The sequence below is a fragment of the Eleutherodactylus coqui genome, chromosome 2 (assembly GCF_035609145.1).
Source record: "Eleutherodactylus coqui strain aEleCoq1 chromosome 2, aEleCoq1.hap1, whole genome shotgun sequence".
NCBI classification, from domain to species: Eukaryota; Metazoa; Chordata; class Amphibia; order Anura; family Eleutherodactylidae; genus Eleutherodactylus; species Eleutherodactylus coqui.
This window is the reverse complement of record NC_089838.1, coordinates 286,677,846-286,701,770: the sequence shown is the minus strand read 5'-3', so window position 1 is coordinate 286,701,770 and position 23,925 is coordinate 286,677,846. Positions and strand designations below refer to the sequence as shown.

Below are 23,925 nucleotides of genomic sequence, written 5' to 3'. Positions count from 1 at the left end.
CAACTGACCATCTGGCCTGCTGTCAGTGCAGCGATGCCTCCTATGACACTTCTGCTCATTGCCATCAGCGCCACAAGTGTAATAAGAGACATCACTGTCATTGATTTCGATGAGAGTGAAGCCATCTATACCACTTTTCGCCCTGACCATGGGTAGCTATATCCGGCCCACTGCACTGTTAGTGGGCCAGGCGATCAGTGACCGGCAGGGATCCACAGCAGTGGACCCTAGCCAATCAACCATAAAAGGACCTATCCTGAGGATAGGCCATCAATAGTAAAAGTCCTGGAATACCCCTGCAATTCTTTTCTGTGGATATTAACCATGGATTTCACCCTTTGCCATGCAAACCTGCAGTCAGTGTTGAACTGGCGTATCTAGGACCAACCCAAAAAATGTATTCTGGGGGCTCACTGAGCAGTTACATGCAAATATTAACTGCCTCAGATGCTGTACTCTGCCTATCAGTATGTATTGAAGTGGGTGTAAAGCACTGTGCGCCATTGAGGTGAGGGTTTGGAGGCACACTCCTGCCTTATGGCCTACTAGGGCATACAACTGTTACCATGGGCCAGTCTGTCTTGTGTGGCCATACTCAGTGCCTGTCCCATCTTTGCACGTTCCTTTGGAACGCCTCACCAATTGTTTTCAATGGGACTGAAAAACACGAGTGCGATGTGAGGTTTCCCCTTAAAAACAATAGGAAACACTTGCCAATCCTCCGACGTGGCTGAAAGTGGAGGATCGCAACTATACTAGAGTGATGGGAGGCATTTTTGAAACAAACACGCCTCACATCCACGGGGGACATCGCACAGGCTCAAGCGCAATATCGGGCCTTATATCACAGCCCAATACCGCGCTTAGCCGTGTAAAACTAGCTTAAAGTGGTTTCCAGGCAAGAAATTACTTTAGAATAGGTCATTAATAGTTAATAGCTGAGGATGCACTGTTCATGATCTCAGGCGATGAGCTGCTCACCAACCGGCTGTCAGTGCAGCGGTCCAGGCGTGCGTCATAGGGGTCGGGAAAGGAAATGCCCTAGCTGGCTTCGAGAAGCGGGTCAGTTCAGTTTCATGCTTGGACAACGATGGTCCGTAATGCCAATCTAGAATGACCACGACTGAGAGCATTGTTCCATTCGGTGTTGATGTTGGAGGAGGTACTGTTGCCTATCCGTTGCACCCACGAGTGCCGCGGACGACCAGGAGGCCTCCGCCATCCAGCAGGGGGTCAACTCTCGACTTTCCTAGCCATTGCTGCGGTTAGAGCACCGTGGGCCGGGACAGCTTCTGACAAGCGTGCAACATGACCAAAAAGTGCAAGTTGTCTCCTTGTTATTGTTTCTGTGATTGACTCAAGCCCCATGCATGCTTGTATCTCGCTGTTTCTAATGAAGTCGAACCAACAGACCCAGAGAATCTGGCGTTGGCATCACATGTGAAAGGACTGCAGACACTCACTGGTTTGTGACGGCAAGGTCCAGGTCTCTGAGCTGTACAATATTATTGGCATAACGCAAGTCTGGTAGAATCGAATCTTAGTCCTAAATGTGTTATGTTCTGCCTCCGCCAGAGTTTTTCCAGGGATCTTATCGGACGAGGCTGCCAGTGCCATTCTCCGCTGTATGTCCGGAGGCACCCTCCCATCTGTGTGCTAAACGCTTCCGAGATACACGAACTCACTGACAGCATCGACTCTCTGGCCATTTACGTCTAGGTCCGGAGGGATTGCATCGTCTCCTAGATTCTGCAGCTCAGTATTTTGCCAGGAGATGTGAAGCCCAAGACAGGCCGCCTCAAAATCAAACGGTTCCAATGAACATCTCAGATTATTAAATGCAGCATCCAAGAGTGCAACATCGTCATAGTCCAGGTTGGTGAAGTGGTACTCCAGAAGAGTGACCGCATTACATTGGACAATACCCTGAAGAATCCTGTCCATGGTCCTGCAGAAGAGTGCAGGATCCAAGACGCAACCTTGTCGAACACTAGACGAGGTCTCAAAACTAGCAGAGGTTGAACTGTTGACTTTGGCGGATGTGCCCTGATGCAATGCCACGCAAGGCCTTCCAGAGGGCTTCTCTGTCGACCAAGTCGAACGCCGTCTTCAGATCAACATACGCGACAAGGAGCAGTCCGTTAAATTCTCTGTGTATTTCTGAGAGGAGCCTAACAGCGAGTATGGCATCCATGGTGGAGTGACCTGTCGTGAAGCCTGACTGCTGGTGTCTCCACTTGGAAGTTAGGAGTGGTTGTACCCTTGAGAGTAGAACATGCGCGAAGACCTTGCCGGGAACTGAAAGGAGCGTTATCGGCATGTAGCTAGTGCATGCTGTTTTGGGGCCCTTCCTCCTGTACAGGGCAAGGATGATACCCTCCTCCCATTTCCCACAAGACCAGATGCACAGAAATAGTTGATGTAGAACAGTGCTTTTAGCTCAAGAGCGCATTTCAGCAGTTCAGGTGGAATGTCATCTGAGCCGGCGGCGCGTCTGTGTCTTCCCGTCACGGAGCATCCATACGCACAGAATGGTTGTTCACAGCAACGGATGTGAGGTCATCAAGGCCATGGCATGGATTGGCGGGTGGATGGTTTAGGGCGGATGAGAAATGTTCACACCAACGTTGAAGTGTCTCGTCATGGTTGGTACAAGGGCTGCCATCAGATTTGTGGATTGGCGACTGCTTTGTATGCTGCTCTTAGATTGTTTTACTTCAGACCCTCTTCAGCTTCATCAGCCAGAGCATTATAGTACCGCTCCCTGTTTTTTGGACCTTTGCCCGGAACACGCCCTTCAATCTCTTACATTCCGCTTGGTTGTTTTTAAGGCGGGCTTTCACCTTCACTTCAAGGACTTGCATAGCATCGTCCGTTAGCTAGGGCTGCCTACGGGGACGCCGATATCTAAGAACTGTCTTTGCGGCTTCACGGATAGCGTCTCTTGTGACATTCCAAGCTGCCTCTGGTTCATCTGAGAGATTGCCCAGAACATGGAACCGGTTTTCGATTGCGATGATGTATTGAAGTTTGAGTGTTGGATTTTCCCTCAGGGCGTCAAAGTTTAGTAAAGGTCGTGATCTGGTCTTATGGGGCGAACAGAGTGGAACTGCTATTTCAGCAACAAGCAAACAGTGGTCTGTGTTTGCTGGAGCTTCTGCCCTGTGGTATACTCAACACGATTTTGGCAGAATTGCGATGACGAATGAGTATATGGTCCAGTTCCTTTTTTGTACGTCCATCGTTGGATATCCAGGTAAACCTATGAATGCTACGTCTCTGGAGCCAGGACCCTGCCACTGCGAGGCCCATTGAGGCACAGAATGACAGCATCTGGTGTGAATTGTCGTTGGTTGGACCTTCACCAAAGGGTCCAACGACATCTTCGTAGCCAGGAGTCCAGGGACCTGGGTTTGCGTTCAGGTCGCCGAGCACTATGAGTACATCATGCGGAGGGACAGACTGCACGGTGGTGGCGAGCTGGTCTGCAGATGTATGTTCTTCAGTTGGTGCATATCCCACAATGATGCACATGTGACCGTGACGATGAGCAGATGTGGAGAGATCGGATGCCACATTACCATGGACTGATTTATGGGAGGGTGAAGAATCAGTGCCACTCCCTGGGTGTGGTTTGAGCCACCGGAGTTTTATACGGTGGCACCACTAACCTTGCACTACTCATGATGCAGTAGACGAGCTTCGGTGATGCCGGCTACAGTGATGTTATATCTAGCCAGTTCGTTGATGAGTGCCACCTGGAAGCCAGTCCCATTCAGAGTAAGGACATTCCATGTGGCGAAGCAGGTGACTGAACGCAGGTCAGTTTTCGGGACCCAGTGATCAAACTCATTCAGAAAGGGCCGTCCCAATTGGGCTTTTTGCCCTTTCCTTCATGCGTACACTGTGAGGTGCTGGTTGGCAAGGGGAACTCGGGTTGTCAGGGGCTCTAACCCTGGTGCTTGAAGTGTTAGCCATTGTTTTTTGATCGGGAGTCCCTGGATAGTTCGTGGCCAGTGATTAACTATTGCTCACCTATCCTAAACGTAGGTCATCAAAAGTTTGTGCCTGGAAAACACCTTTAAGACTATGTTCACACAGTGGAAAATGTTTTTAAACGCGAATTCCACCTCTAAAACTGCTGCAGAAATTCACGACCAAGCAACAAATTTCTGTTGTGGATTTTACTTTGAATTCACTTGCTTATTTAGCCTTAGCACCCAGAACTACTAAAATAACTAGTGTACCAGGACCAAACTCATAAGATAAAGACAGCACCAATTAACTAGAATACATAAACGCGGCACCAGAACCAAGCTCATAACATAAATGCAGCACCAGAACCAAACTCATTAACATAAAAACAGCATTAATTAACTTGAATACATAAATACAGCACTAGCACTAAGCTCATAAAATAACTAGTGTACCAGGATCAAACTCATAACATAAAGACAGCATCAATTAACTTGAATACATACATACGGCACCAGAACCAAGCTCATAAAATAAATACAGCACCAGAACTAAGCTCATAACATAAATACAGCACCAGAACCAAGCTCATAATATGAATACAGCACCAGAACTAAGCTCATAAAATAACTAGTGTACCAGGACCACACTCATAACATAAAGAGAGCACTAATTAACTTAAATACATACATACAGCACCAAAACTAAACTCATAACATAAATACAGCACCAGAACCGAACTCATAACATAAAGACAGCATCAATTAACTTGAATACATAAATACGGCACCAGAACCAAGCTCATAAAATAAATACATCTCCAGAACTAAGCTCATAACATAAATGCAGCAGCATAACTAAGCTATTGTGTTGCAGGGGCACCGATGGGACAACAGAGGGGAGCAGAAAGAGCCAGGAGGAAGATGATTCATGTAGTTCCACAAAACACTTTGTCACATGTGGAAGATCATCTGCCCAGGCAGACCTAAGGGGAGCGATTACCACCAATCTACAGCTGGCTGGTTGTCTCCCTACAGGTTGGCGGCCAGCGCCCGCTATGGCCGTACATGTCTCAGGTAGTGAAAGCCGTCAGTGATACTAACATTAGTGATAACTATATATATATACACCTGTCTGCCGCTGCCGTATCCCTTGCGGGGATGAAGAACACATCTACCACATGCGGCAGATGTTTTCTTCATCCCCAACGGGAATAAAGAAATCTCTGCTGCACTTGTCATAAATGCGGCAAAGGAGTTCTTCATCCCCGCTATTCAATGAATGACAGGCGAGAGCTGCCTGTGATTGGCTGAGCACCTCAGCCAATCAGAAGCAGCTCTTTCAGCAGGTGGGAACTTAAAATCTGAAAGAACTTCAGTGCAGAGCCGGGGACAGCACAGACAGGATGCGGCTGAGCCCCGGCAGCTGAAGGAAGGTGAGTAAGATTTTTTTTTTTTCTACACTAGTTTGGGTTGTTTTTCAGGGAAGGGCTTATATTTAATCTGTGACAGCTGCGGTGGGGAATTCTTTAGTCCTGGCAGGGATGAAGAAGACATCTGCCGCATGTGTAAGATGTGTACTTCATCCCCGCAGGAGACACGGCAGTGGCAGACAGGTATATATATATAATTTTTTTTTTTTTTTTTTTTTACACTAAAAGGGATGATTTTCAGGGAAGAGCCTATATTTAAAGCTCTTCCCTGAAAATCACTTCAGGGGTGTCGGCAGACCATTGCCTTCAATGGAGCTGCCAGCAGCAGCCACAGCTCCAATGAAAGCCAATGCGTGCAGGACCTATGGTGCACGCATGCCGTATCTTTACAGGCGCACGCCTGTAAAACACAAACATTTGAACACACCATAGGAAATTCAATGGTTGTAATAGCCAAGTGTTTTTGTGCGCGCGTATGCACGCACATAAACATGCTCATGTGAAGGCTCCCTGAGGCCTCATACCCATGGCCGTGGTGGACTCCACTAGCGGAATATCGCAGCGGAGTCCGCCACGGTGCCCCCCAAAACCCTCATACTCATCTCCCGGATCCGCTGTGCTGTTCCCGTCCCTCGAGCCAGCGCGCATGCGCAGTACAGTGCGTGACATTGATCTATTAGGTTCAATAGAACCTAACAGCTCCGGGGTAATGCCGCGGATTTCCGACACGTAAAATGCGGCAGAAATCCGACCGTGGGCATTAACCCTTACTGAGCACTTTAGATCGGGGATAAGGGGCGTTCTGGGGGAGGGCCTGCCTGTCAGTGATAGCCTGCAGAAAGTTACTGGGAGAGTCGTGTTATAGACTGCGCACTGCACAGACCTGTTGGGATCTGTACGGGGATTCTGCTGGCATGCAAAACAATTGATTATTGCAATGCAAACATAACAATTCTGTAATAGCAGTCATCAACTGTTGTGAAACTACAACTCCCATCATGCTATATCATTCTGCAGCTGGCAGAGCATGCTGGGACTTGTAGTTTCACAGGAGCTGGAGGTTAGCAGGTAGGGGATGACTTCCTCGGTGATGCACTCAGACCTGTGACATTGATGCGACTGGGGTGACAAGTTAGTCGCCCCCAGAACTGCAGCAGTGATGAATAATAAAGGAGAAAAAAAAATCCTGCGATAAGCCACGCCCCTTTATACAATGGCTGGAATTTTTTCGTGATAAAGGTGGCAACCCTATATATGGAAGGCCCATGGTTGTAAAAACCCGCACGTACATGCGCAGTGAAAGCGGTCCATTTTTCATGGTTCAGATTTGCATACGCCCGTGTAAATAAACCTCTAGGACGCAAACACACTTAAAACTGCGGTTTTCACGGATCAAAGCTGTATATGTTTGTGTAAATCAGGCCTAAAAGTCAGACCTCTAGGAATGCTGGGAGATTTCAGCTGTAAAGCCTATTCTCAAGACTTTACTACAGGCTACAGCTCAGGACATGCATAAAATAACGAATTCAATGCATTTATAAATGTAGTAAACGTCTTCTTATGTCAATTAAATATACATATAAACAGGGTTCAAAGGTGAAAGACTTCACTGCAAACGTAAAGCGCTACAACACGCCATTCTAGAACGTAAAAAGCACAGAAACCCCTAGCGCGCATGCGCAGCAGTCTTCCTAAACCTATAAATCCCAGCGTGCCTTGCGTTCTAGAACGTTCATAGTGCGGCTGCGCATTTCTTACAACCGAAACTACATTTCCCAGCAACCTCCAGGATTACGTGCGCCTGCGTAGTGTTTGGTTTGGGCGGGGCTACGTGTCAGTGTCGGGCTTTTGCTGCCCCTGCACAGCGCGCTCCGCCGGTTCTGGGACAACATGGCGTTGAAAAGGATTCAGAAGGTGAGACGCTGCCGACTTTGAGGGATGGACACTGTATTATACTGTGAAACAAAGCAAGGAGCGGCTCTTCCTCCGCCCGGCAGGGCTGCTGCTCCCATGAGGAGGGAAAAGGGGGGAGAGTTGCTTTGGCATAATGCCGGGAGGGAGGAGAAGAGGGAGGCCGCAGTCTAAAGGTTCTCGGCGGAGCCAAGGGCAGCGCGGAACCTTTGCCAAATAGTGATCCCGTGTCCGTGAAACTGCGCATGCGTTAAGCCTGTCAACAGCCGCGCATCCCTCTACAACGCTGATGTCGCGCCTGCGCACTGATGCGAGGGAGCTCGTCCGTCCTGACTGCGCATGCTCGGAGGAGGCGGCAGGGGAGAGTTATTTGTACGCATGCTCGGTGAGTGACAGCTGCTCTGAGCCCTCCCCCCTCTTTCTCCCTTGTAGGCTCTGCCAAATAGTGATCCCTGGGCAGCTGCTGGGCACAGACCTTACATGGCAAGAGGGGACAGCGAGGTGTTAAAAGAAAGGGGGGCATATGGAGGCGTCATGGGTTATTTGACAAGAGGCTCCCATCTGAACGCTGTCTGCTTGGTGTTGGAATAGAAACTGACCTTATCCGTGGCTGATAGTAGGGAGGATGTGTCAGCAAGGGCCGCCACTTCCTCATGTGCCAATAGTCACTTAAAGGGGTCCTCGGGGGTAAACCGAATAAACAAGTGTTTCCCTGCCCCGTCATCGGAGTAGGCCGTGACATAACCGTGTCAGCGCTGCGGGCACGGGGTGACGTGCCATCCTTGGGCTGCTATTACACGGCCCTATTAATAGTGCTAATTGCTGGGCGGCGCCTGCGCTTGTAGGTTCAGCCCGGCAATTATCGGGAAACAGCGAGCGGATGCTAGTAACGTTCGTGTGATGGCAGCCGATGACTCATAAATAGGGGGATTTGCGCTGCGTATTAAGCAATGCTGAATCGCCAGTTATGGGCATCGGGGTATTAAAGCGAGCGTCTTTATAGCATGGGGGAAAAAAAGGCAGCGTGTCCCATTTGGGCGCGCACCGATGTAGCTCATTGGGATTCCGTAAATACGCGCAATAAGTACATATTCACTGCGTATTTACATAAATCAATGCGATCTCTTCCCCCCCTCCCCCCCATTTTTTTTCTCCCTTTTAATACGTAGTGATTACACACACAAAAAAACATCATCTCACCGTTCCAAATTCAGAATGAATCCGCAGAGGTTTGGGGAGTGAATATAGAGCGGCTTCACAGACCGTAAACCGCGTACGCCCTCATGCTGTACGCGAGGGCGGTTTTGGTGCGTGAGAAAATGACCGTGTTCTGTGAATTTTTTTTTTTATTTTTTTTTTTATATATAAATGTTTGTTTTGTTTTTTTTTGCAGTTTTGTGCTTTTATCGCGTAGTTCCCATCGTTACAAAACGTTTCGCGCTCGCCAGTGTTATGCCTGTTTGTGTCGTCCCCCCCCCCCCCCCCCCCCTTGAAAACTCCCATAGAAAGTAACAGACGAATCTGGAAGAAAAATTCTCAAAAGTGGGGCACAGATTGTACAGACGTGGGGGGAAAAAATCACTGGCATGAATAAAATGAATGGCGCCTTTTTCCGTGAGCGTCGTGTCCGTCTTTGAGAGAACGCGTTACAGCTTAGATCCCTGACAACACGCTGAGCGGTCACTATATTGGATAGGTATGGGAACAGGGGGAGGGGTTTGGGGGTCTTCGGTGCTTTTTTCCCCCTACTTTACTGACCCGGTGATCGCCTGGTTGTCCAGACAGCCAATGATTGCGGCGCGGTCAGATCAGCAATTTATTTATTTTTTAATAAATTGACCGTCAAATGAAGCATTTTATTAGTTTGTCTCCATCTGCATCAGGTATTTAAAGCTGCGGCTCGGCCAGTTCATAAATCCTGCCTCCATGGCATGATGGCTGTGATTGGTTCTAAGATTGCCATGGCTCAGCCAATCAATGCAGCGCTTGAAGAACCATCTCTTCGTGGAGGCGGGTTTTTCTGAATCCAGTAACCAGGAAGTGACCTTGCATGGTTGGCCGAGGACTGCAAGATAACACATTCCTATTTTTTTTCTCTTTATGTAGTGTAACTAGGGGTTTAACTTTGGGGTAGGGTTTATATTTCAAGCCTCCCCTAAAAAAAATCAGAGTAGGACTTCTTTTCAGGGAAATGCGTTATTGCTGTGCTATCCTCAGGACGGGTCAGTGGTAATTGATCGGTGGAGGTCTGCTGCTCGGGACTCCTAGCAATCGCCTGATTTCATCCCTCGCACTCACTGCAGAGGGGCCAGACGTCCACATTGTGGTCAGAGCCGGAAGTGTAATAGGCGGCTTTGCTCCTATTGAAATCAGTGGGGGGTATGCCTTCTATTGCACTTCTGGATTTGACCCCGGTGTGGACGGAGCTGTCAGCATCTGGTCTGCTGCAGGGATTGCTCCAATCGGCTACTAACTGTGGAAAGTTGTGTCCATCTATCCGCAGTCCACAGGAGTTGGTGATTAGAGACTGCTCTCTGGGGGTCTCACATTGTCTGGATGCAGCTGTCGGACCCCCAGCAATCAGTCATTTAGGGGATCGGTGTCTTTTGTGGGACAACCCCTTTAAGCAGGCTGTGGGGTCTGTTAGCCGAACCACCGACTCCTTCATATCGGACTCGTGTGGAAGTGATACATTTACTGTAGTGAAACGGTGACCCCAGAGGTTCCATACAGATACTTTGTGTAAGGCCGGCTGCACGCGGGCGGAATACATGATGGGCGTCTGTGCAGTGGATCTGCGCCAAATTGCGGGTGTTGAAAAGCAAGTTGTGTATTCAATAAGCGGAGGAAAAATCGCAGCATGCTCTATTTTGTAGCGGATTCCGAGTGGACGGCCTACATTGAAGTCAATGGAGACCGTCTGATCCGCAGCCCATACGCAATTAACATTACATATAGGCTGCGTGTACCCGCGTCCTCTAAGCGATGGCACGGAAAATACAAACAGGAAGAAAAAAGAACCGACGGTCGAGTCGCAGCGCTCATATGCAATGCAGGAAAGTGAGGTACACAGGCTCGCCGGCCGGGCTCACAGCCGGAATCTACTGAGGGCCTCCCACATGCAGGATCGGGGCCGCCCGGCCTAATAGAGAAGAAGGCAAGAACTGGCCTGGTGCCTCCACATTCTGGCTATCAGTGCCTTCGATACATAAGGGTTTAGATGAAGAGCGGTATGTCTATAGGGCAGCGCAAAACTTCCCTCAACGCCCATGAAAGGGAATGACCAATTCTGCGTTGTTAATTATAGTATAGTTCTAATATATGAAATATATACTTGTTTTATAAGCTGGGGTCGGTACATTCCTACCAACTCCACCAAAATGGGACGCCAACTTTAAAGCCCAGCTTTTAACCTCTTAGTGACCAAGTGTTTTTTTTTCTTTTTGTTTTTCCCTCCCTCCTTTTAAAAAATCGTAACTCCTTTATTTATCCATCAGCGTCGCTGTATGAAGGTTCGCTTTTTGCGGGACGAGATGTATTTTTCAATCGTACTATTTAATCTACCATATAATGGACTGAAAAACATTTAAAAACTTCCTAAGTAGAGAGAAATGGGAAAAAAAAGATCTTCCTCCATCTTGTTTCTACAGCACACAAACTGCAAGAAATGCTATAACTTTGTTATTCTATGGGTCGGTACGATTACTGCGATGCCAAACTTGTAGCTTTGTTTTTGTTTTGTTTTTTTTTGCTATACTTCTTGTATTTTTTTTTTCCAAAGATTGCATTTTTAAAAATCTCTTGCCGCCATATTCTGCGCACAGTAGCTCTTAATTTTTCCGTCTACATGGTTGTGCGGGGGCTCATTTTCTTTGCGGACGTCCTGTACTTTGTGCAGGTACCATTTTGGAATACATACAACTTTTTTGATTGCTTTTTATTGCATTTTTCTTGGAGACGGGGTGAAAAAATAAGCGCATTTGTGGCGTTTATTTTCTTTTTCTGACGACGTTCACCGTGCGGGGTAAATAATGCACTACTTTGATAGATCGGACTTTTACGGACGCGGCAATACCAAATATGCATTTTTTTTTTCTTTATTCGGACAACTTGCGATGCTTTAATCAGCATTGCATCATACTGCGATCTCAGGCCACCCCACGGGGACTGAGTTGATGGGTATTCTGTCATGACAGTCCTAGGGCCTTTCAGAAGGTCCCTGGTTACCATGATACCTGCGTGGCTCCCTGCAATCTCCTCGTGGGGGGCCGTATGGGACCCCCAAACATCATTCGGGGGATTTTAATGCTGCTGTTAGAACTGGCAACTGCATTTAAAGGGTTAACCACTCCGATGATCCACGCAGCTTATCGGGGCTGTTGCCGGCGGGTGTTGGTTGTAAGAAACAGCTACCAGTAGCACCTGCGTTGTGTGTAGAGATCGCTGCACCATCTCTCTTCATACATAGCCTGCTGATACATGCGTCATGGTGGTTAAGGACTGGCAGCAGGTCCTGTAAATACATGGTGGCCATGGAAATGTAGCCCGCCATCACACACATCGAAGCTGTTTGAGAGAATTAGTCTGTCGCCCGTAGCAACCAATCACAGCACAGCTTTCATTTTACCTCAGCAGTAGAAGACATGAAAGCTGCGCTGTGATTGGTTGCTACGGGCAATAGAGACAAATCTTCTCTCAGACAGCTTTCATCAGAGTGCGGGGCGGGTACTACCCCGTGGTCACCCTTTATAACTGACTTGGTTGAAAACGATCTTAAGGCGATTTGTGTCTGTGAACCTGTTATCCCTCCCCTCAGCCATATTCCCAGCCCGTGTACGCCCCCACATGCACAGCAGCAGGCACTACATCAGGCTCTGAGCCTTCTGGCAGAGGGTTGTCTTCCCCACTGATCATGGTGGATTACATTGCTCATTGTGCCAATGTTCCAAAAGTCCTGCGGGTCACCATGTAGGAGAGCGCGGCCGTCTTCACCTCCCTATGTACTTCCACCAATGATGCAGCGACTGCGTACCAGTAGTATCCAGCCCGCCGGGCTCTGCCTAGATCTGCATTTCCCCTGCCAAGCAGTGATGCACACACCCGCAGCCTGTACGTAGTGTTAATTGCACATGGGCTGGGGGTCAGATGGCATCCATTGACTTCAGTGCAGGCCGTCCGCGCCAAGATAAGCCATGCTGCAGTTTCTATCGCCAAACTTCTACCTCTTAGTTGTCTTACTTTATGCCCAAAACTGCACAAACTTTTTGGTGCAATTTCCACCATATCCTGTTTTTGACAAGTCTGGCTAACTATCCAGAAGTATCTATACAGCCAGTAATTGGCGCGGAGCAGGTAGGACAGACGCAACAATTATCACTCAAAATTCGTTTAAACAATTAAAATTCGACACTTCACGAATTTGGGGCGATAATCATTGCGACTAAGTGGCCTTTAATCTCCCCGTTGACTTTAACGAGTCTGATTTGCTGTCCAATCTTAAACTCTGAGAAGTGACCTGTTCCAATGGCTCATGTGCCAGAGGCTTTATTCCCATGGGCGCATATTGGCCGTCGTTACCACAGGCGGCCAATATACGCTACATTGGGCGAGAAAAATCTGGTGAATGGGCACACATCAAACGTTTGTGCGCCCGTTCAGATGGCCTGGTGAGTCCAGCGCAAATGTGCCGAGCTCAGCAGGCCATCGCCCATTTCTCCCTTCCTATCGCAGGCTCACCTCTCGTTCCTTCCTGCTCGTTCTATGCAGTGGGAGGGGATGGGGGTGGAGCTAAGCGCTGGTCCGCTCTTCCTCCTCCCATTGATGGCTATGGACAAGGATTGGGGAGAGGGTGGGTGCTGAGCTCTACCCACGACCCACCCCTTGTCCATAACCACCAATGGGAGGAGGTGGGGTAGACCGTTTATCTTCGCCCCGACCCCCACCCATTTCACAGAACGAGCCGGGAGGATGGAGAGGTGAGCCTGCACAGAGGGAGGGAGTTTAGCAGCCACGCTGCTAAACTCCCTCCCACCTAAGGCCGCTGCCATGGGCTCCCATAGGAGCCTATGCAGCGGCCGACGTATTCTGGGCCAAAAGACTATATTTTGGGCCCGACTTAAAAACACCCGGCGCTATATTGGCCTGGACGTGCGTTTTTTTACATCTCAGAAATACGGCCATGTGATCTGATACATTGGAATCCAATCCAAAGATGCGCATAGTCGGCCGGCCCTAAGGCTGCTATCCACTGGCAGAATTACTGCGCAAATTCACATGCGTTTTACATTACAGGCTATGGAAAATTGCCCAATGAATCCTCAGCATGTAATTATGCTGCTTAGTTTAACCCTCGAAATACAAGGGTTAAATTCCTCAGCTGATGCGCATCTTCAGACGCAGACAGATCTGCACCAATTACGGCCTTGATGCACACAACTGCCATCAGTGTGAACGCAGCCGACGATTGAACGACTGAGTCCTTATGTCCACAGAATCCCACAGCGGTGTCCACCCGGCCCGCAGCCATGAGGCCAAATATTACATTTACTCACCTGTCTGGTCGCAGCCGGATCTTCTTTCTTCTGCCCAGCCGATGCCCATACCTTTTTTCTTTTGAATCTCCTGCTTTCCCATGGATCTGCGGCACGGACGCAGTGACAGCTGTGGCTGTGCTGTGGAGATGATGGCTTCCATTGACTTCAGTTGAAGCCGTCCCACGGGATCCGCAGAAAAATGGAACCTGCTGCGATTTCTTCCCAGACGTGCGATCCATGTGCCAGGAAAAAATGACATCCCAATGCATTAAATTTCCCTGAAGATGCTAATGATCCCCATGGGCACCTGAGGGGCGGATCTCACGCAAATTTTCTAATTAAAATCCGCCCGTGGACACTGGGCCTTACAGTGACTTGTTTGGTTTTTTTGTTCGGTCTGTTATGCAGGCATATACACTACCGTTCAAAAGTTTGGGGTCACCCAAACAATTTTGTGTTTTCCATGAAAAGTCACACTTATTCACCACCATGCGTTGTGAAATGAATAGAAAATAGAGTCAAGACATTGACAAGGTTAGAAATAATGATTTGTATTTGAAATAACATTGTTTTTACATCAAACTTTGCTTTCGTCAAAGAATCCTCCTTTTGCAGCAATTACAGCATTGCACACCTTTGACATTCTAGCTGTTAATTTGTTGAGGTAAGCTTGTGAAATTGCACCCCACGCTTCTAGAAGCATCTCCCACAAGTTGGATTGGTTGGATGGGCACTTCTGGCGTACCATACGGTCAAGCTGCTCCCACAACAGCTCAATGGGGTTCAGATCTGGTGACTGCGCTGGCCACTCCATTACCGATAGAATACCAGCTGCCTGCTTCTGCTGTAAATAGTTCTTGCACAATTTGGAGGTGTGTTTAGGGTCATTGTCCTGTTGTAGGATGAAATTGGTTCCAATCAAGCGCTGTCCACTGGGTATGGCATGGCGTTGCAAAATGGAGTGATAGCCTTCCTTATTCAGAATCCCTTTTACCCTGTACAAATCTCCCACCTTACCAGCACCAAAGCAACCCCAGACCGTCACATTACCTCCACCATGCTTAACAGATGGCGTCAGGCATTCTTCCAGCATCTTTTCATTTGTTCTGCGTCTCACAAACGTTCTTCTTTGTGATCCAAACACCTCAAACTTGGATTCATCCGTCCACAACACTTTTTTCCAGTCTTCCTCTGTCCAATGTCTGTGTTCTTTTGCCCATCTTAATCTTTTTCTTTTATTGGCCAGTCTCAGATATGGCTTTTTCTTTGCCACTCTGCCCTGAAGCCCAAAATCCCGCAGCCGCCTCTTCACTGTAGATGTTGACACTGGTGTTTTGCAGGTACTATTTAATGAAGATGCCAGTTGGGTACCTGTGAGGCGTCTGTTTCTCAAACTAGAGACTCTAATGTGCTTATCGTCTTGCTTAGTTGTGCAACGCGGCCTCCCACTTCTTTTTCTACTCTGGTTAGAGCATTTTTGTGCTGTCCTCAGAAGGGAGTAGTACACACCGTTGTAGGAAATCTTCAATTTCTTAGCAATTTCTCGCATGGAATAGCCTTCATTTCTAAGAACAAGAATAGACTGTCGAGTTTCAGATGAAAGTTGTCTTTTTCTGGCATTTTGAGCGTTTAATTGACCCCACAAATGTGATGCTCCAGAAACTCAATCTGCTCACAGGAAGGTCAGTTTTGTAGCTTCTGTAACGAGCTAGACTGTTTTCAGATGTGTGAACATGATTGCACAAGGGTTTTCTAATCATCAATTAGCCTTCTGAGCCAATGAGCAAACACATTGTACCATTAGAACACTGGAGTGATAGTTGCTGGAAATGGGCCTCTATTCACCTTTGTAGATATTGCACAAAAAACCAGGCATTTGCAGCTAGAATAGTCATTTACCAGATTAGCAATGTATAGAGTGCATTTGTTTAAAGTTAGGACTAGTTTAAAGTTATCTTCATTGAAAAGTACAGTGCTTTTCCTTCAAAAATAAGGACATTTCAATGTGACCCCAAACTTTTGAACGGTAGTGTAAATCGTTGGCTCATTCACTTATCATTCAGTTTGAGCAGCGCTCATTCAGTCTCCTTCACTTATACAGCGAATGTGAATGACTAAACGAGCCAGCGATGTATCTGCTGTATATACCGCCGCTGGGATCACACATACGTGTCTCCGATGTATAGACCAGCAGCTTGGATTACGCCGACGTGTATCGGCTGTGTAGAGACCGGCCGCTGGGATCGCGCCGCCGTGTGTATCGGCTGTGTCGAGACCGGCCGCTGGGATCGCGCCGCCGTGTGTATCGGCTGTGTCGAGACCGGCCGCTGGGATCGCGCCGCCGTGTGTATCGGCTGTGTGTCGAGACCGGCCGCTGGGATCGCGCCGCCGTGTGTATCGGCTGTGTGTCGAGACCGGCCGCTGGGATCGCGCCGCCGTGTGTATCGGCCGTGTGTCGAGACCGGCCGCTGGGATCGCGCCGCCGTGTGTATCGGCCGTGTGTCGAGACCGGCCGCTGGGATCGCGCCGCCGTGTGTATCGGCCGTGTGTCGAGACCGGCCGCTGGGATCGCGCCGCCGTGTGTATCGGCCGTGTGTCGAGACCGGCCGCTGGGATCGCGCCGCCGTGTGTATCGGCCGTGTGTCGAGACCGGCCGCTGGGATCGCGCCGCCGTGTGTATCGGCCGTGTGTCGAGACCGGCCGCTGGGATCGCGCCGCCGTGTGTATCGGCCGTGTGTCGAGACCGGCCGCTGGGATCGCGCCGCCGTGTGTATCGGCCGTGTGTCGAGACCGGCCGCTGGGATCGCGCCGCCGTGTGTATCGGCCGTGTGTCGAGACCGGCCGCTGGGATCGCGCCGCCGTGTGTATCGGCCGTGTGTCGAGACCGGCCGCTGGGATCGCGCCGCCGTGTGTATCGGCCGTGTGTCGAGACCGGCCGCTGGGATCGCGCCGCCGTGTGTATCGGCCGTGTGTCGAGACCGGCCGCTGGGATCGCGCCGCCGTGTGTATCGGCCGTGTGTCGAGACCGGCCGCTGGGATCGCGCAGGCGGCATGTACTTCGTTACACAACCTCAGGCTCTGCACAAGTTACTAGGTTGATGTGTAAGTGACTCCATTCTGCGGACACTAGGGGGTAACTTTGGCGCTGTGATCTGCGGTGCCGGACAAGTTGCACAATTTGTTGCTATATGGGATTCGATCACCTTAGTGGCATCGTCTGTATTTCTGTTCCTGTTGCCCAGCGGTGCCAACTTACATCTAAGGTGGTTGTTGAACCTGGGCTTTAGCCGCACCAAAGCCGTGTTTAAGCGCAGGTCTGGTGTGACCACTGCAGTCGTGGAACCAGCGACACTTCAGGGTTCGGGTAACAGTTGCAGCGTGGTCCTTATGCTGCTGCTTGTATTAGGTGACCAGCGGTGCCATGTATTGGCCCTGTACCCACCACTGCGCCCACTTCCCAAGCACTGTTTCTAGGGGAGGATACAGTGTGAGATATGGCAGATGAAGGCTTGGGGCCGTGTATATTCTAGGTCTGTAGGATCACATATATGCGTTTAGCCTGTCCCTCTTACTATTTCTGATTGTTGGGGACCCCCACTGATGACTGGAGCTGGGGGCTGTAGCAGCACTGCTGGTGTGGGTTATCATTCAGTGGTTGGGCTGTATTGTCCTCCTAGCACAGCGCTGGGTCATACAGGTGGGACCTAAGCATCGGTGAGAAGCTTGTGTCCCCCTACCTTGGCCATCCCTTTGGGTTACATCTGTCCTACCCCACTGACCAGTCATTGGTGACAGGAATGGGGGTTAACGGCGCATTCTGGCGCATGCCCACAAGTTATGCCATAAACATCTGATACGACACGGGTGGCAGCAGTCATGGTGCATCGCCTGGATGTCTCGCTGTCAGTGACTTCAATACTAGGCTATAAGGGCTCATCCACACGGGCGGAAATAATATGCTGCGAATAGAAGCCATTGACTTCAAGGCGTCCAATCACGTGTGCGTGGCGTATCTCGGTGCGCATTGCACACTGTGAATGGGCCAGCACGAATGTATACTGAATACACAAGAAACCTGCATGTTGGCGCATCAGGACTCGGGCACTGCTGCATAGCTTTTAATTTCTCCGCGTGTGTCAAGAAGTTGTATATTTGCACATCGGGAGGCCGAAGTACGCAGGGAGGTCTGTGAATGATGGGTGTTCACGGAATGAAGTATGCTTACGCCCGGGTGAATGAGTCCTTATAGAATACTGGACAGCAGACAGTCAGCATGCATTTACAGGGGCGACTGCGATAAAATGGCATAGCCACATCGCTGTGAGAGCAAACGTCCGTGTAAACGGGCCCACTGCGACTAGTGGGTTCTATATTCATGAGTGTCGTAATGCACAAAAATCGCGTGATAGAAGCGTCCGAGTAAATATGGCCTCACGCTGCAAACGTTCCTGGTAGACTTCAGGTATCCCCCAGTGCGACGTACGGACGTTAGCGCTTTATCAGTCAAGTACAATCTCAAAAACCTCCGTCGATGGGAAGGAGCATAAATGGCACAAACAGATGTGATGTTTGAAAGCATCTAGTCACTAGGGGGCGCTGAGGAGGCGCTGGGTTATGCGGACTAACTTTACTGTATGTGCCGCCCAGCTTTGCATTAAGTCTGTGTGGGTTCCACCTCTGCTACCTGTCATGAGTTAGGGCCACCAGCGGCTCTGAATACGAGGGCCGGAGGTGCTGAAATAGTGGTCACTGCGCTACGCGGTTTACATGACTCATTGACTTCTATGGGAGCTAGAGTAACGGCATAGCTCAGCCGAGTGCGGCGGTTGTCCCAGATAGTATTCCCATCACGGCTGTACTTGGCAAAGTGGGAACATCCCTCTCTAAGAGACGAGGCCTACCCTCCAATCTCCTGACGAGGGGGCTGTGTCCGTCGCTGTAGTGCATGGCGCCACCTGTCTGCATATAGCAGCATGGAGAACCATTATAACCAGCCGGACGCTGGGATAACCGTCAGATTCCTCCCAGCTTCACCCTTAAACTGAGTTGTCTGGTGCTTTTACTGTTGATGACGTATCCTCCGTTGATCCCTTTGCTTGAGATCCCCCCCCCCTGTTGGCGCAAGCAGATAGCAGTATCCACATTGCAGTGGCCAAGCTTGGTACTGCAGGCACAGCGCACATAGAATTCAATGCATTACCAACTTGGGCTAGTGCGATCTGCTTCCGGAGCTGTCCGTACTGATAGTGGGCCGGCGAGCTCCCCATCAGAGGGGATCACAAACAGTGGCTTTGTATTTGGATGGGGATTGTCGCATGATTACATGACACTGCTAGGACTCTTTCTTAAAGCTGACCACTTGGGACTAAGAGGACGCGGTCTGGATTGTCACGGCACTGTATAGCAGTTGTATTTTTCACTATTTTGCCGAAGTCGTTGCTTACATCCTTTCTCTCTTCTGTCTCCTGCAGGAACTGATGGACTTGCAGAGGGATCCCCCAGCTCAGTGCTCTGCCGGTCCAGTTGGCGAAGACTGTACGTAATGCGGTGTGGTATAGTAGACGGGGCTCTGACTCCTAGTTACACCTATAAGCTGATACACAATGCCGACATATATAGTGTGTAGCGCAATATATCCCGCCCCTATAGAGCCTATATGATAGTGCATGCTACAGCACCGTCAACATGATGGATTGTAGTGGAGATGAAGGCTTCTCCTGCAGCAGCTTGTATCCCATACATTGCATTAGTTACAGTAGTGAATGGCTTTTCATTAGACGTCCCCGCATACATCTCACTAGCAGTAGTGTAGCGGACCAGTCATTAAATATCCCCCACGTTGTGTCTCTCTGTATTTCAGTGTTTCACTGGCAGGCGACGATCATGGGCCCCGTAAGTATCTCGTCCCACCATGTGCACCACTCCTCTGTTTGTGTATGAACGAATGTGTCGCGTCCACCGCACGGGGTTGAACTTTTTGCAAAACACTGGCCGATGCGGTTTACTAAAGTGCAACTAGAAGTGACTAGAATGTGCCAGACGCTTGTTGGCTGGGCCGTGCTTATGTTTTACTGAATGGCCGCTTGATTAGAGACCCCCATCTAGTAGCACATTGGACCTCCTTTGGCCTTCAGAACTGCAGCAGTTCGTTGCTGCCTAGATTTCACTTGTTGGAATCGTTAAGCAGCAATATTGGCCCATGCGGACAGGAAGTTTCTTGCAGTTGCAGCAAATTAAATTGAAGTGCTAAAGGCCTATTTAGACACAACTAATAGTGCTCAAAATTCGCTCAAAAGCCATCTTTTGAGCGATAATCGTTGCGTGTAAATGTGCCCGTCTTTCACTTTTCTGCCGAACAACGGATTTCAGTTCGGCATGAAATCTAGCTTTCGGCAGAATAGCGGATAAGCGGGACCGCACGCTGTGTTCTGCCTGGGGAGCGCTGATTAAAGCTGATTACATTCTCAGCTGTCAGCCCTGTGGCAGAACAAATGGAGTTTATTCAGAGAACAGCGGGTGGTCTGATCTTTGAATACACCTCCCGGGCGGCTCACACACTACTAATTGGTACGAATAGGCATTAGTACCACGTAGTAGTTTATGCAAAATGATCGCTCAAAAGCATCTTTTGAGCAATCCTCTTTGTGTGTAAATGCACCTTAACGTATTCTGAACAGCTAACAGGAAGGGTTCATCAATTCAGGCTGCTTGCATCAAATTCTGACCTCCCAACAGCAATCTGGATCCATCTGACCAGGAGATGTATCTTCCCACTGATCAGTGATCCAATTTTTGCTCTTTTGCCCACTGGAATCTGATCATTGCTTCTTATTGCTCAGATCTCCACGTTCCTCCAGGAATCTGACCGATCGTCCCATGTAAACGTGCCGAAAATGGAATAACCTGCCGTTTGGTGTAAACAGCAGTCGGTCACTTTTGACGGACTGTCTGTTTAAAGCGGAGGTGGGCAGGGGGAGAACGCTCTACCTCCATGTTGGCAGCACTGTGAGCAATGCCAGTGATACTCGCTCCTGTGTAGCATCACTGGGACGAGTCGCTGGGCATCGTATGCCCGACAGTTCGTCCTGTGTGAATGGGGCATAAGGCAGCAGTGGCGCTGGAACTGGTCACTTGCTGTTATACATCTAGCCACGCTCAGGAACGATGTGTTGTGCGTCTGGGCACACTAGTTGGAGAACCAGTGCTGTGTTCAGCTGCGGCTTGCTTCATCGTTCTTCTCTGCCCCCTGTTCATCAGCGAGTTGTTTCCGTCCCCACGATACCCTCTCACTGAATCTTTCCTAGATCATACTATACTCCACCAGACGCCCCATCCCGGCTAGTCTACCGCCGATCACCAGGCCTCTTTGGAAATCACTCAGATTGCTGGATTTCCCAACTGATGTGGATTCTCACTGAAACTGATCCACGGAGAACTTGTCACGACTAATGCTGCTTTCCGGGGTCACGGGAATAGAGAAGCTCCAACTGTCAAAGGGCGGGGGTCTCTTAATCAAGCGGTCATTTAGTGCAGATCTGATATCTGCAACCCATAGAGTCAATGGCCACATGTGGTGTCATTGTGTTTGGGGTCCTCTCTTCTCCAGATAACAACTTTGGGACTAGTTTGGAAGTTCTTTGCACCTCTGTTCTAGAACTTTGCACACGGGGGACCTTCTGTATAAACTTGTAGAGCAGCTTCTTGCAGAATTACTAATAGTGCTGTGTAGGTTTCAGGAATTTGGTATTTATAATGGGGCAGCAGAGGGGGCTTCCCCGTCCAGTTCATAGGAAGAAGTATGTGGGGGTCCATCAGGCGTGGCGTTAGAGGTTTTCTCCCCTAGAAGTCTATTTCCATAATGTCATATGGCGGCACGCTCTGTGCTTGCACCAAACGTGCTCCATGCTCCGCTAGCTGCATTAACAGGGAACGGTACTGAGAAATCTTGTGACGCTGATCGTTCTCCAGCTAATTAGAAGATCCGTGCAGTGGATTGAGGGCTAAAAATTAGATGTGCTCTTATCTATCACCTACACGGCTTAGCTGTGACCAAAATGAGCTGCGGATGGCCAAATGGTCCTTCTAATTTAGTGCTTACCCCTAAAGTAAGAAAAAGAATCGCCTGCAAGTAAAAGGCAGAAATTGTATTCGTGTTTGGAAGATTAATTTACAATCAAGAGAGGGAATCGCAGTCTGTGGAATTAAGGATGGGGGGGGGGGGGGGGCTCGTCACCAGGGTGCATGTTCTACCAGAGAGGCACCCAGAGACTTGTATTGGGCCCTACTGAACCACCATATACTGGGCTGCAGGGACTCAGTGGGCTGCCATGCCACCTACTGCACAGAACTCTGCTGTGTGCCAAGATAAAAACTTGCCCCCTATCCTGTGAGTGGAGACGTTTGATCAGTGCGTGCCGAACCGCTTGGACCCTCACTGATCACAAAAGCAAATGTCCCATGACCCTCTTTCCCCTTATGAATGGTGCGGCGTGTATATTGCCACTTCATTAATTTCTATGAGACTGCTGGAGATTGCTGAGCTCTGTAGTGCTTGTTCCGCAGTCCCATAGAGATGGACGGAGCTGCAGCATGCATGCTGGACCGCTGCAACATTCATAGGAGGAGGGACACATGGGACCCCTATACACATGATCAGCGGTGATCAGACACTTATCTATCCTGTATATAGGGGATAGGTTTGTATATTGGCACTACCCCATTGAGGCGTCCCCTGTAATAACACAGCATTTCCAGAATAACCAGGAGAGGCTTACATCCATACGTTGGGTAAAGTTAGAAGGAAATCCGTATAATTGTGGCCTTAGGCTGCCTGTCCACGGACATTTTTGCATTGCGTTCCCCACGGTGATAATCTGGCCGCGTGGAACACAATGCACCCTTTTCTTAGTGTTGCTATGGAAAGCGCAGACCCCCTGTCCACGAGCGGAGAATCAGCGTTTCTCCTCTCGCAGCCACGATTCTCCGTGGTGAGCCTATCTGTGAGATAGGCTGACCTCGGAGATCCGTCCTCTGGCTCCTGCTTCCGGCGGCGGCCTGCCACGGGATGCTGCAACGCCACTGTATATATACGGCGGCTGGTCCTGGGCTTAGAGGACCGCCGATAGTAAAATTACGGAGGTGCTCTAAGTCTCCTGCCACTGCAATCAGTCAGAGGAAGGAACGGGTTATCAGCTGTTAGTGACAGCTGATAACCCGGAGCAGAAGGCAGGAGGGGTTTTTAACCCTTCCTGCCTTTTGCTTCCCCGATATACAGTGCTCAATGAGCACTGTATGGGGAAAGTGAAAGTAAGTACTTTCACTACGGGAGCCTCGGGGGGTCATGTGACCTCCCGGGATTCCCTGCTACTGCAGAGCTGGAGGGTCAGACTAAAACCTGGCAGCTCTGCAGGTGACTAATGTCACTACAGGGGTTGCTTTCCCCTGTAACTAGGGCTCCTATGGACGCGCTAGCTACAGTGGGAAAGTGTCAAAGTTTTTTAAAAAAAGTGAATGTCCCCCAGAGGTCTTATATGACGTCATGGGGGACACAGATAGTAAAAACAATTACATAAATAAGTAAAACAAAACAGAATAAAACAATAATACATACAAAAGAAAAAGAATAGCACAAAGCAGACGCCAACAAAAACTGTCGCCGTATACGCCTTGTAAACCCAAACCATACATACTATATATCAAAACGTCCGAAATAAAGAGGAACCTGTTCACATACTTTATTTTAGTGTAAAATAAAAATTTTAAAAAAACTATAAATGTTAAAAAAAATCTTTTTTTTTTTTTTTTTAAGCATTTTACGCCCAATAAAACTAAAAAACGGGAAAAAAGCCAGTGAAAAAGATATTTAAAAAAATAGTCCTATATGTCATGGGAAAAAAAACAGCAAAAATTTTGGTAGCTAAAGGAAAAAAAATGGAGCAGTAAAACCGCCACATGGGTAAAATCCCTAAAAAGTGTCTGGTCCTTAAGGTACAAAACAGCCGGGTCCTTAAGGAGTTAAACACTTGCTCTAAACTGTAGGGGAAATGCTGTATAGGAGTTAGTTTACAAGGCACG

At 49.0% G+C, this 23,925-nt stretch overlaps 1 protein-coding gene across 1 annotated transcript in view; it reads left to right on the top strand.

Moving 5' to 3' along the window:
• The first annotated feature begins 7,209 nt into the window (after positions 1 to 7,209).
• The window catches only part of UBE2D4 (ubiquitin conjugating enzyme E2 D4 (putative)), a 30,894-nt gene continuing 14,178 nt past the window's right edge, over positions 7,210 to 23,925 (top strand). The window contains exons 1-3 of the mRNA XM_066593167.1: positions 7,210 to 7,321; positions 19,323 to 19,386; positions 19,712 to 19,743. Coding sequence (XP_066449264.1) covers positions 7,298 to 7,321; positions 19,323 to 19,386; positions 19,712 to 19,743 — 120 coding nt within the window. The 5' untranslated portion in view covers positions 7,210 to 7,297. The remainder of the gene's footprint in view (positions 7,322 to 19,322; positions 19,387 to 19,711; positions 19,744 to 23,925) is intronic.